The sequence below is a fragment of the Aethalodelphis obliquidens genome, unplaced genomic scaffold (genome assembly GCF_003676395.1).
Source record: "Aethalodelphis obliquidens isolate GAN/ISIS:26980383/991018 unplaced genomic scaffold, ASM367639v1 scaffold86, whole genome shotgun sequence".
NCBI classification, from domain to species: domain Eukaryota; kingdom Metazoa; phylum Chordata; class Mammalia; order Artiodactyla; family Delphinidae; genus Aethalodelphis; species Aethalodelphis obliquidens.
In genome coordinates, this window is record NW_020838030.1 from 3,576,131 (window position 1) to 3,589,702 (window position 13,572).

Sequence of the window (13,572 nt, forward strand, 5' to 3'; positions counted from 1 at the left end):
GATAACTTAAATTGAGAAAAATATTTGCATCATATTACAGAAAAAAGGTTAATATCCATTAAAAAAAGAACTCCTAGTCAATATATAAGAAACACAGCCCAAAGGACATAAATAGAAGAAATAAAATTCACAAAAGAAATAAAATCAAATACTAACCCTCACTAATTAAAGAAATGCAAAGTTAAAAGCTCTGTTTTACATTCTAACACAGTAATTCTACTTCTAGGGCTTTTTTCCTAAAGAAATAATTCCACGGACATGTAAAGATATAAGCATGTTCACTTCAACAGCATCTCTAAAAGAAAAATATGCTGAAATTGATTAAATAAATTGAGGACAAGACATATAATAAAATCCTACATATACATAATATGGAATACATAGAAAGAGAACCACAATTATTGTTATATTAAGTTAAAAATAAAAACGTGCTACAGACAGTATGCTATGATCCAATTTTTGTAAATATAAATAAGTAAGAGCAAAGATGACAAATGTCTCTCTCTGCATTTGCACATGCCTACGAAAACTTCAGGGAAAGATGCTGTGTAATAATCTGTGAAGTCTGCTTAATTCTGGTAAGTGACTTGGGATGGGAGTGGAGGGAGAGTTCCTGTTTCTACCTTATAATAAAAGCATGTATTCCTTTTATACTTAAAGAGATACTGAGAAAAGAAAAAAAGGGAGGGAGACAGGGAGGAAAAAGAGAAGGGAGGGAGGGAGAGAGAATAGGGGGAGTCTGGGAGAGAGAAGGCACTCAGGCGTAGTTGTTGCTTGGTATCCGTGGGGGATTGGTTCCAGGAGCCCCTGGGGATACCAAAATCCACAGATACTCAAGTCCCTTACATAAAACACAAGGCCCTCCATATCTTCAGATGCGAAACCCACAGGTATGGGAGGTGGACTGCACAGCGAAATGAGAAGAGAAGCCACAGCTTTAGAGGTAGCATCTGACCCCCACAAACTTACCATCAATGTCCTGGCCACATTACAACCCAAGGTGCCAGCTCCGAGCAGCAGACATTTGACAGACACAACCTTGTCTAAGTCCAAAGTAGGGACCAATCTCCAACACATCAATTTGAGATTTAGATCCACTGATGACTCAGCTAACCTAGAAAATGACAGAATTATTTATTTATTTAGTCAGTCACTCATTTATGCCCCAATCTTGTCCTTTTTAGATAGAAAGTAGCTGTATGAGAAAATAAGAAACAAATACTATGGAAATTAATATCGAAGGAAAAGTAAAACAAAGCTTGAGGGTGAGCGAGGAGAGAAAGGTGACCACACAGAACACATGCCACCATTATCCTCTGCAATTGCACAGTGATGGGCCACCAATCTGATCCTGAGCTCCCAGCAGCCAAGGTGAAATGGGAAGCATAACCAGGTGTAGGAGTTACTGTGTCCAGGAATAAAAACACACCAGCCGCTTATGAGGAAAGATTTTCCTAATACTGAAAACAGAGAAATTTCTGTCTCCTCAATAAAGGGGGTACTTACATCATGCCTTCAATACAATACTGGTTTCTGTGAAATATTTCTTATAATGTCCTTCAGTGTAGGCTAATGGACAAAATCAAAGGGCAATGAATAAAGAACTAAAAGGTGGTATAGGTACAGAGGTCTGAGAGTCTGAGCTTGAAGCAAGAACGAAATGTAGAATGTCTAGAGAAACGTGAATTGTGTGTCCTTCAGGATATCCATCATTAATATTAATTCTCACAGCCAAACTTAAATCAAGAGGCAGCCAAGAGTGGATTAACACTCATCGTCAGTGTGAAGGCACCCCCTGACTGAACTGGGCAATGCTCTTGGCCTGACAGAACCTGGTGTGCACCCTGGAGAAAACGGCTTCCAAAGTATACCTTTTAGGGTCCATACATTCGCTGAGGTTCACCATCCTTGGTCCCATGCCTCCTTTCTGGTTCTTTTCCCATCCAACCGCCTTGGGACAATCTTAAGGCAAATAAAACAGTAAGTTTAGGGAAGGAGGGAAAAATAAAAAGTAAGTCAAAGCAGCAAGATGGCTCACGCATCCATAAGCTTTCAGTTCACTTCTTTTTCAAGGAGGTTTGCAGGCCAGAATTTGCATCTACTTGCCTCAGTTGCCTCATTTTCCTGAGCCACTAGGAATCTTGTTTAGAGAGCCTGAGATCCAAGCACTGCCTTCCCACAGAAGGGCTTCAGAAACAGCCCTGGTCTCTGGCCCGAGTTGCCTTAACTTTTGTAGTTACTGGAAGTTGCTCCAAAAAAAGAATATATCTGGAGCTGGTCTAACCCTGTGAAGGGCTTTCTACCTTAGGAAGACAAGCCAGTGTGACTGCAGCACACCTTCTGCTGAGTTCCCACCTGGACCTGGACCCCTCCGTTGAGCGCACCCCTTCCACTCTTCATCCTTATGTTACCCTTCCACCCAGCCTCTCAGTTCCATCACTGCGCCTACCTGTCTCCAGACATCAGTCCAAGGGACTGCTCTTCTGTTAAGCTGCCCTCTCCTTTAAGCACATCCTTAACCATTCAGACTTTCCTCTCCTCTGACTTTTCCCTTTCCCGCTGACCTCTTTTAACCTCTGCATTGGGTGCCTCTGTAACTCCAATTCCAGCTGTTCTCAAAATTTGCTCCACGCAAAGCTCTGAGAGGATAAAGACTCCATGGCTGACGGGCTTGGGAAATGCTTCTGTACACCTACCTGTGTTCTCCCTCTGCCCCACCACCACCCAAACCTGGAGCGTCGCATCGCACATGAGGGAGATAAAGCTCCGAGAAACCTGCAGTAAAGGAGCCACTTTGTCTGATTTGGCTTTGAGCTTCCCAATCTTACCTGGCTCTCCATTATCTCCCTCAACCAGTAACACCAATTAAAATCTCACAGGACACATTCAGGGTAATGCTGCTCTATTCCACTGTTGCAAAATCCTCTTAAAAATCTCAACTGCTTTGCAGAATACTTCTGCTACCTCCTCACCTGAATGGAAACCTGTCTTCCTTGGTGGAAACCTGTCTTCCTTGGTGGAAACCCGGCTTCCTTGGTGGAAACCCGGCTCCCTTGGTGGAAACCTGGCTTCCTTGGTGGAAACCTGGCTTCCTTGGTGGAAACCTGGCTTCCTTGGTGGACACCTGGCTTCCTTGGTGGAAACCTGGCTTCCTTGGTGGAAACCTGGCTTCCTTGGTGGACACCTGGCTTCCTTGGTGCAAACCTGGACTTGTAAATCCTGCTAATGGGGGCCACCCAGTCTTACACTCCCCACACCTTGGGACCTCAGTTGCTCTCCCTTCCTCACTGAATTCCCAAAATTCACAATAAAGCCTCAACTCCTTAGCAGGGAATTCACTCAGCCACCTACCCTTCCAGCATCACCTCCAATATCTGCTTGAAGTAACAGTCTCTGAAGGAACAGAAGCTCCTTGACTTAAGGTTAAGAGATACAGGACTATGGCAGGAATTTTACATTTGTCTCTAATTGTACACTGGTTTTCTTTGGACATTCGCCTACTTTTATATTTCTATCAACACCTCTATTTTCCTTTCCTTGCGAACTTTTTAGCTTTCAACCTTTGTTTCTTAACATAACACTGCCCAATATAATTATGGGACCTAGAGGTGTTGATTTGCTTTACATAATTTTTTATTTCTGGGACAGGACGACCAATGGGAAACAAGGGGGTCAGTTATCTTCAAAAGCTACTTGGCTGAGGGTATCTTTCCCAGCAAGGAGCCAAAAAACAAATGACCCTTCCTGTTTTAACTCAGGTGCTCTGGTGCGGCCCTTTTTTACATCACAAAAAATTAAAACTGAAATAATAGATTTGAGTTCTTAAAGAGGATAAGAACTCCAAAATCATTTTTCTGGGGGAAAAAAAGAGTTCAAACCAGTTACTAACTCATATTTTGTTTGATTTTCTTACTATTCTCATGTTAAATTTAAAAACGCTTCTCTAACACATGCACAGAAATTTGACAAGAAATTCAGAAACACAGTCTAGTACTATAATTAATAACTCCAGCCTCAGCTTTCTCCTGTTACAGATAAGAAATTATAAGACAAACACAAAATGTCATTGCAAATTAAAACATCTCTGTACTCAAGATGTTACAGACATTTTAAGAAAATTAGATGTACTTTAAACTTACTGATAATTTAAAAAAATACTATAGGTGACCATAATATTTAGTCTATCATATCTGCTTCCATATTAGACATACCCCAAATTAATGAGAAAGTATTTTTTAGGGGAAAGTTAGGCCCTGTCTTCCCCTAGCTGGACAAAGAGGAGGAGCACAGCAAGGACAGGAAGTGAAAGGAGGTCTCTCCCACCCTCAGCAGTGTCTGCGGCTTCCCTCAGCCGGCTGCTCGAACACTCTGTGTCAGCAAAGCAGAGTGAGCTTGCCTGCACCACCAAGAGCAGAAGACACAGGATATTCAAAAGTGCACTTCTTATAACACTGTCATTGCAACTATGGGATGTCTTAGAAATATTAAAAGACACTACCATACGAATACGTTCAGTTCACATTATGATACAGAATAACTTTACAAAGTTCTAGTTATTAAAAGGTTTTATTTACAGCGAAGAGGGAAAACATTAATTTACGTGAAAAAAGAGGAACATCTGCCTTTCTTAAACTAAATAATCTACACTCAATATCAAGTGTTAAGACTTGACAGCACTACGGCGCTACAGAAAACCTCTTTTTCGAATAGAATTGCACGGTGTTTCCTGGGTTTGCCAGCTTCACCAAGCATCAGTAATATATCACTGGGAGCAGGGAGTAAGAGTAATTCAGTGACCTTATCTTAAAACATGGAAAGAAAAGTGCCTCCCCCAAAAGGTGGTTGGCAGGGTTAAGTGAGTGACGTGTGGAAATAGCTGGTGGCCTGCCAGGTGGAGACCAGGCCGCATTACTGGTTAGTTCATACTCACCTCATTCCCCTGGAGCTACCTTCCAGTGGCGGCTTAATGAAACATCACATGGAAGCTATTTTAGAATGTGCCAGAAGAGGGTGCTAAATCAAACGTATTAAATACCTGAAGACGGCAGAGAGGCGATAGATATTTTAAGGCTCTAAACTAACAAGTAAACAGCTTCCTCTTTTGCCTGATGAAGCAGAGATTTTAACACCCCTCACCCCCAAAACACACACTCACATTAAGGCACATAATCCACGGATTAAAGAAAGCAGTGTTCCTTGGAACAATGCAGGTGCTGTATGGAGCAAATTAAACCATGTAGGTTGTACAAGTACTCTGGACAGCACGTAAGACATAGAAATCTGAGGGATCATCTTGGAAAGGGTTCTCGGCTTTGGGTAAGATAGGAAATTACCATAAATTATCACTTATTAAGCAACTATAATATGCCACCATTGTGTCTGTCTTTACACAGGAGTCAGATTCCTCATAGGGGTACTCCATGAGGTGGGTATTATTACCTTTATTTTACTCCAATTTGGGTATGTTATTCTGTCCTTGTGATGTGTACATAAATATAAATATATAAATAAATGCATGTATGTATATCTACACACACACACAAACACACACACACACACACACACATCTATATATATAACATTATCTGTGAGCCCAAGTTTCCTACCTTATGGAACAGGGAGAATAGCTAATGCCTACCACACAGGATCAGATGAGGAATATTAAACGTGGAAGGAGAAATGGCACTTTTGCTGACTGGCTTACTATACGGAGAATAAGATCACACACAACTTTTTGTAACAAATAAATATGTAGGTGCATTAATACTTCATTCTTCCTGTAATAAGGGTAAGGAATAAAGACTTTATGTTAAGCAAAAACAAAAAATAGAGGGAAAAAGAATTCTCAGGACTGAAAAAACTACCTGGAGGAAATATCCTGAGGACAATCTCTGCCTTTGTTCCTATCTGAATAGCAGAGCATGCCCTCTGTTCCAGGGAAGAGTTCCTAGGGGCAAAGAGGTAGGAGCTGTACTTTTTTCTACCTCCATTGCCATTGTGAAGGGATGAAAGAAAAGTTAAACCTAATTTGGTTTCTGGTAAATGCTAAGTATATGCATTCTCAAAGACCGGCAAGTTACCTGGGCTAAATGCCATTTCTGGAAGCTTCACTTCGAAGATGATGCTGTGGGTGACGTCTCTCATCCCCTGCAGAGTGCGGTCCCGGAAGCAGAGGACTTCAACAGACTGGAAACTGCTACTCCTGATGTCGGGCCCAGATTTTTTTATTTTTTATTTTTTTTAAGGAAGGAAAAGAAAGAGCTCACGTAAGAGCTTCGGCAAACCCAGGTGGAGAGGATTCAATTCATTGTAATTATGCCTCCCTGACACCCTCGGGGGGTGACCTTAACCTCTGAGAGATTCTGAACATATCCACGCAGGCTTCCTTTGTCCAAGTGTTTAGAGGCTGAGCGCTGAACTGACTATGATTTCTTTTTAGGTGAGTTTTATATAACAATTTCACATTGCACATAAATACTTCTGACAAATGAATCTTAAATGCAGAAAAAAATTAAAAAGCTCACAAAATATTAAAAAGAAACTCCAAGACAAGCATGGGCTCCTCTGGTCCCCCTTCTCCCACCTGAACATACAGTCTACGAGACGGCAGCTCGGGCAGTGGCGAGGAAGCCCACAGCTCTACAGACTCACCACCAGGACAAGCAAGTATAACACTCTCCCTCTGCGGATGATCTGTAATCTAGCTATCTTTAGTGAACACTGTTATTTAAGTAAAGCAGACACAGAGGTAAATATCCAAATCCTAAATATAACGGAGCTTGTCTCATGCCTCCTCCCAGCCAATAACCAGCCCCTTCAAAAGTAACTCCTGCTCCAACTTCGAAGTCCAGACATGGGTCTTGCCTGTTTTGACCTTTACATACAGGGAACCAGGGAGCACGTATTGTCTCAGGTCCAGCCTCTTTCACTCAACATTATGTTTCTTAAATTCATCCATGTTGATATGTGTATCAGTAGTTCATTCAGATTCACTACAGCATCGCATTCCATTGCAGTGAATATCCTATTTATTGTCCATTTCATTGTTCAAGGACATCTGCGTTATTCCCAGTGCTTGGGCATTAAGAATAATGCTGCTATAAACGTTCCTGTATATGTTGTGCTTGCATCTGAGTATGCATTTCTGTGCTTTATATACCCGAGAGGGAAACTGCTGAGCTATAGATATTTTTAACTTTGGTGGATACTGACAAACAGTTTTCCAGCAGTGTTTGAGGGTTCCAATTCATCCACATCTTTGACTTGGTATTCTCATCTTTTTAAACTCATTCTGGTGAGTATCTCATTATCTGGTGAGTATGCAGTAGTAGTTCATAATGGTATCTTATTATCTTTATTAATGAGTAGTATCTAGTTATACTTTATTTCCTTGATGATTAATGATGTTGAGCATCTTTTCAAATGTATATTACCCTCTGTTTTATTTAGTCTAAGGTTGGGAAAAAGGGCAGATGGTAGCAACAGGAAAATCCTATCTGAAGGTGACTCAGATAGCTGAAGGGAGGGCTAGAGAATTTCAGGATGGGGACCTCCAGCTGTTGGCCCTGCCCTACTCTAAAATATCTTTAGGGCTGTATGGTCAGAGTCTGAAGCTCCATAACAGACCTGCTTAGAGGCTCACCACTGATAGAAACTGGATCATGACTGATTTATTGATTTATTGTCTGGTTTCTATGCCAGCAGTGAAAAAAATCCATTTGGGAAAACAGAAATATAGATATAGTTAGGCACAATGTCAAAAACATATAGGCACAGACACAGACAGACAGACAGACAGACAGACAGACAGACACACACACACACACACACACACACACACACACACACACGTAAATACCATCTGTGGGCTGCTAGGACCAAAAAATTCCTCAAAGGCCATCCAGGGTACTGGGCTAAGTTACAGGGATCATATACACCAACAGTTATCTGTGAACAGAAAAGACTTTGTGAGTGAGGCAAGTATCATGTCAGATTCACAACACAAATACTGCTAATCCCTCCTCTTTCCTATTTATGCTGTTTTGCAAAAGCATCAACAATTAGACACTTGGTGAAGGGTTAGAGGGAAGAGAAGAAAGCCAAAGGACCTCACACCAGACAAGAGAACTTCTTGATGGCAGGGGCTGTCAAATTCTTCTCTGCACCCCCCTGTGCCTCACACTGGGCCTGGAAGAGAGTAGGAACTAGATACATTCTAGTTCCTAGAAGGAACTAGAAAGGAAGGAAGAAAGGAAGGAAGGAAGGAAGACTGAAAGGAGAGCCAGGAGGGAGGAAGAGCAGTCAATTGTCAGGGCTCACACAGAGAAAATCCTCACACAAAGAGACATCATCTGCGAAAACTGCTGATTTTCATGTAATGAGAAGAGACATCATCTGCGAAAACTGCTGATTTTCAGGTAATGAGAAAATCAAAGAAGCGTCACTACCATTGTAAATCCACAGTGACACCAAATTAAAAAGCCGGATGCCTTTGACATTGCTAACATATTATTTCCTCTCATTCCTGCCTCCTCCAGCTCCCCCAACCCTGATTTCCAACTGGAAAACTCAACTGAACTTCAAACACCATGTCTTCAGTGAAGACTGCCCCTGGTGGAGGTTGTCACCCTGTCCTCTCTGCTTCCATAGCCCTCTGTACGTTATACATAACATCTTTCACTTTTTCTGTCTCCTTCCTCTCAAAAGACAATGAGATCTTGATTTCTAAATACCATTCTCCTGCAAAAGGAATCAGGGCTCCATGGCTATGTGGCTAATTCTAGGGCTGCAGCAAGGAAAATACAAGATGAGCCTGAAGCACCTTCCACAGCAGAAAGTAAGGAAGTGCTCAATAAACAGAAGGACGGGGGGGCATGTCAAGTGGGCGCCTGAGACACCTGAAAGAGCTCTCAATGGCCAAGGCTGGGACAATCTGCTCAACAAAATAAATAACGTGGTACTGGATTATAACTGATATAAATGATGAGTCCATACTGATATAAATGATGAGATAAATAAATACAAAGGCGAAGGGACAAATCTTCCTTACAGAAGATTTCCAAACAACATACGTAGATACCGACCCCTCCAGGAGTGGAGCTGAATCGTTCTCCTCCTTGAGTGTGGGCTCGACTTAGTGACTCACTCCCAAAGGAAAAGAATAGTAGTTTTGCAGTGGAGAAAGCTGGCAAATTCTACCTTAAACAAGTGATCAAGTTTAACACCATCAGGGATGCCATGTGAGTATCAGGTAGCTTGGATATAATGATGACAAGGGCACTTCACCTTAGTGGTATTCTTTCCAAAAATAACCCCATCTAATATAACGCATCTAATCATAAGTAAACATCACACGAACCCAAATTAAGAGGCATTAGACCAAAATAACTGAACCAGTACTCTTCAAAACTGTCAAGGTCAAGGTCACTAAAAACAACAAAAGTCTGAGGAACTGCTGCAGACCAGAGTTGATGAAGGAGACATGACAAGAGAATGCATCTGGGATTCTCCTGGGTGAGAAGGTGAGAGCATGGTCTAAGAGACATGTTCCTATGAGAAGCAAGAGAGCTCTGAGAATGAGGCCTCTAGCCTAGCGCTCCCTCTGAATGAAAATGCTGTCTCCCTGGAGGTCTTCTGGTCCAGCTGGCCACCGCCACCACGTGGGGCACCTTTTTATTTTGTTCCCCTCTATCGACTGTGACAGAGGGCATTTGCCAGGCATACTACATGATTAGGTAATCACTACTTCAACTTCACATTTAAAAAAATTCACCGAAGGCATTTACCTCTCTGTTATCCAGCAGAGAAGAGAAGAGAAGAGAATGGCCTGATGCAGTGAAAAAACCACTGGCTGGAGCGCCAGCGGGCATGCGTTCTAATCCTGCAGCTAACTGATTTTAAGACCCTGGGGAAGGTCTTCCCTCACCTGTAAAGTGAAGCAGTAAAATAATTTTATCCCAAAGGATTCCTTCTACCTCCAGAATTATAGAGCTTTATAGACCATTAAAGAGAAAAAAAATCCTGTATAGCTTACAAAACAACACAGTCTCTATTAAGGCTCAATCTTACCAGGTGGCTAAAGGTTCTTCAAGTTTTATTTGGGAAGAACCCAGATAGTATGAATCCAGGAAATGCCATTCATATAGAGACACTGAGTTTCAGTTTTCAAGTATGACTCCATAAACCGAGGCTCTTATCAAATGTCCTGTCACTTACTCGAATTTGACCTTCAGCAATTTACTTCACCTCTCTATGCCTTAATTTTCTCATCTAGAGGGTAACTCTCACCTGCACTTAGCACAGAGACTGGGAGCAAGATAAGCGCTCAACAAATGGTAACTGTAACAACAATATAAATAAACTCTATTGTGGTAGATTCACTCACGTCTTTGTTCAGTTCAGTCTATCACCCTTACACAGTTACCTACCTTCAGTTTCAAGGTTATCTTTTCTTAACCAGCAGAGAAAAAGGAGGCTAAGTTCTAGTTTATCAAATATTCTCTGGCTCTAGGTTTTACCATCTGCAATTGTAGAGTTGGGACAAAGTGATGTTTAAATTATATAAATTAGAATGTTACTTTAGATACAAGTGGATGCCTAATTTCAAAGAATGAGCATATTTCTGACACTAAATACAAAGGCAATGAGGCAGGAAGGTAATAAGAAAAAGAAATCTTTTTCGAGAAGACCAGGAATAAATTTCTTAGAGCAACCTGACCTAAAATGAGCTACAGAGAAGGAATGAACCACTTACTGGTAAAGGGAGGTCAGCTTGAAAATGCCTTAAAGTAACTCTCCTACCCACATGAGGCATGCATGAGTATGCATCCGGACTGGAAAATGAAAGAATCCATTTGACACTAGGCTGAATACCATCTAATTTTCCTTTGATGATTCAAAAGTGACTCCAAAATCTTCAAGTGCTTTAGGAACCAAATCCGGAACCTCAATCATTGTAGGAATTAGTCCACACAAGGCTGGGTAAGCCAGTTTAACTATATGGGTAAACAGATTTTTTAAATGGCAGTCAGAAATAACCATTGGCTAGGAGATCTGGATTCTAGAACTGGCTTTGCCACAAATTCATTGTGTGAACTTGGGCAAATCTCTTCCTTTTACGATACATCAGCAGAAAGAAACAAAATGTCATTGCAAAAAAACCCTTTGTTTAGAAGGTTTATGAAATAAACACTCTTTTCTCCTTGGCTGAGGGCATACAATTCATTGAAGTTGTTCAGTAATGATCTGGCTGCAATCCACCCAGCAATTTGCTGAAAAAGTACAAAATGAGAAAGAAAAGAGGGCAAAATTGTCAACTTGAGTGTGTGGAGAAATTTCCACACTGATGCAAAAAAACATGCTTATCTGACAAATGGCTGTCTACTACCCAAACACTCAATATAATGGGAAATGCACAAGGGAGATTATGTGTCTTAAAAGCATAGGGGAAAAGTTCAGATATCTAATGCACGGCGATGTCACAGATGGCTGCCATGATGCCAAGATCACTAAGAGAAGAAAGAGCCCCGCTAACAGCAGACCAGTTATTGCTCCTTTGTTATTTATTGCTCTTGTCCAAAGATTTTACAGCCCTAGAATGAAAGGCTAATGTTGTCAAAATTACAAAACATTTCCCAAACATTTAATCTTCAATAATTGCTCCGGGGCTTCCCTGGTGGTGCAGTGGTTGAGAATCTGCCTGCTAATGCAGGGGACACGGGTTCAAGCCCTGGTCTGGGAGGATCCCACATGCCGCGGAGCAACTAGGCCCGTGAGCCACAACTACTGAGCCCGCACATCTGGAGCCTGTGCTCCGCAACAAGAGAGGCCGCGATAGTGAGAGGCCTGTGCACCGTGATGAAGAGTGGCCCCCGCTCGCCGCAACTAGAGAAACCCCTCGCACAGAAACGAAGACCCAACACAGCAAAAATAAATAAATTAATTAATAAACTCCTACCCCCAACGTCTTCTTTAAAAAAAATAATAATAATAATTGCTCTGAAGAAAGAAGTAAAACTCAATCAAGCAAGCTTTCCTTGAGGATTGGCAACGGGATAGTGACAGGGGCTGTTTCAGCGTAACCACCAGAACTGCTGCAACAGTGCGGTGGCCCCGTGACTCATAGTGGAGTCATTTCTTTGAGGGAAAGCAGAACTTAAACAAGGCCCATTTTCAGCCAATCGAATGTGTGGCAATGTACAGAACGTTCAAGGCAGCAGGAGAAAAAGTCGGCAGCTTGTGGCCACAGTTACTGCAAGCAGTGGTGCTGGAGGGGCCCCAAGGCTTGGGAGAGCCGACTGGTCCAATCTCTCCCCAACTCCGCAGCCTGTGACTTCACACTGGGAGCCCGAAATGGGCCACGGTGGGAGAGGTGAGGTCACGGAAGTAAGCAGACACTACAAAATCAGGGTACCCGCATCGCCAAGAGCCCGCTGTCAAACATTTACCAGCGCACGACCGATTACAAACCTTAAAATGTTCAAACTCTTAACCCAGTAATTCCACATCTGAAATTTTTCCTAAGGAAATAAATAATTCAAAATATAAGGGGAGGGGAGTATGGGATTTCATGCACAAAGAAGCTCCTAAAAGTGAAGAATTATGAGAAACCTAAATGTCAAAAACTTGGTAAATACATTATCATACAAATTTATTAAAAAGGATGTTAATGTTGAGTTTCATACTATGCTAAAATACTAAAATAAAACAGAATATAGTAGAATCTTAGCATTTAGAAAAATGCACATAAGATTAGAAGGAAATACACAAAATGTTTACTTAAAAAAATTCCAAAAACTTAATGGAAGAGCTTTGTGAGATTTTAAAAACAGAAAGATACAGCTGGACATAAAAATAATGAATGGAACCACACCAAGTGCAGCTCATTTACCTGCCAGTATTCTCGAAGTGGGCACACAGCACCGTCCAGACTCTATGTGATGAGCTATTTGTGACTCCTAAATCACTCAACTGGGTCTCAACTAGCATATTTCAAAAGACAGAACAGGATAGAAAACAGAGTGCATGGCCCCTAGCAAGGTATTATTTTGTGAAAGTTTTGCTTCAGCTTTCTATGCGTCTGTATATACATCTAAAGACACACATAAATATGATTACTGAATCATAATGTAACAGGTATTTTTAACTACAAGTAACAGTCAAAGGACTTTGGCATTAAGCGATCCCCCAGCGATCACCTTTAACAACCGTTAAGTCATGCAAGAAACGAGAAGAAACCAACCAAAGATGCACTTGCTACTCAGCTTTACTTGAAGAAAGCATCATTAGTGAACTGGTCAAACCTTCCTGGATGCTCCGAGGCCTTCTGAAAATTTCCAGAAGGGCTTCTCCTGCAGGCAGGCCATGCCTAATTTCTCCAGGTTTCTGTTAAAACCAAAAAGGCAAGAAAGTGTGCCTCTCTTTGGTAAAGGCAAAGTTGGCTGCATGACTCAGGACCCCAAAATTCCATCTATATAGAATAGCGGGAGATGGAGGTCAGTCCACAGAAAATCATTTTCCTTTGAAAATGAAAAGTGACAAATGTATTCTAAGAAAATACAATGAGAAATAGTA

At 41.6% G+C, this 13,572-nt stretch overlaps 1 protein-coding gene across 7 annotated transcripts in view; it reads right to left on the reverse strand.

Annotated features, from left to right (window-relative positions):
• The window catches only part of ATG7 (autophagy related 7), a 237,546-nt gene that overhangs the window by 187,019 nt on the left and 36,955 nt on the right, over positions 1-13,572 (reverse strand). For all 7 annotated transcript variants that reach the window (XM_027093765.1, XM_027093768.1, XM_027093763.1 and 4 more), the window contains 4 exons: positions 7,859-7,947; positions 6,081-6,202; positions 1,872-1,962; positions 970-1,114 (listed from right to left, as the gene is read on the reverse strand). In XM_027093765.1, coding sequence (XP_026949566.1) covers positions 970-1,114; positions 1,872-1,962; positions 6,081-6,202; positions 7,859-7,947 — 447 coding nt within the window. The remainder of the gene's footprint in view (positions 1-969; positions 1,115-1,871; positions 1,963-6,080; positions 6,203-7,858; positions 7,948-13,572) is intronic.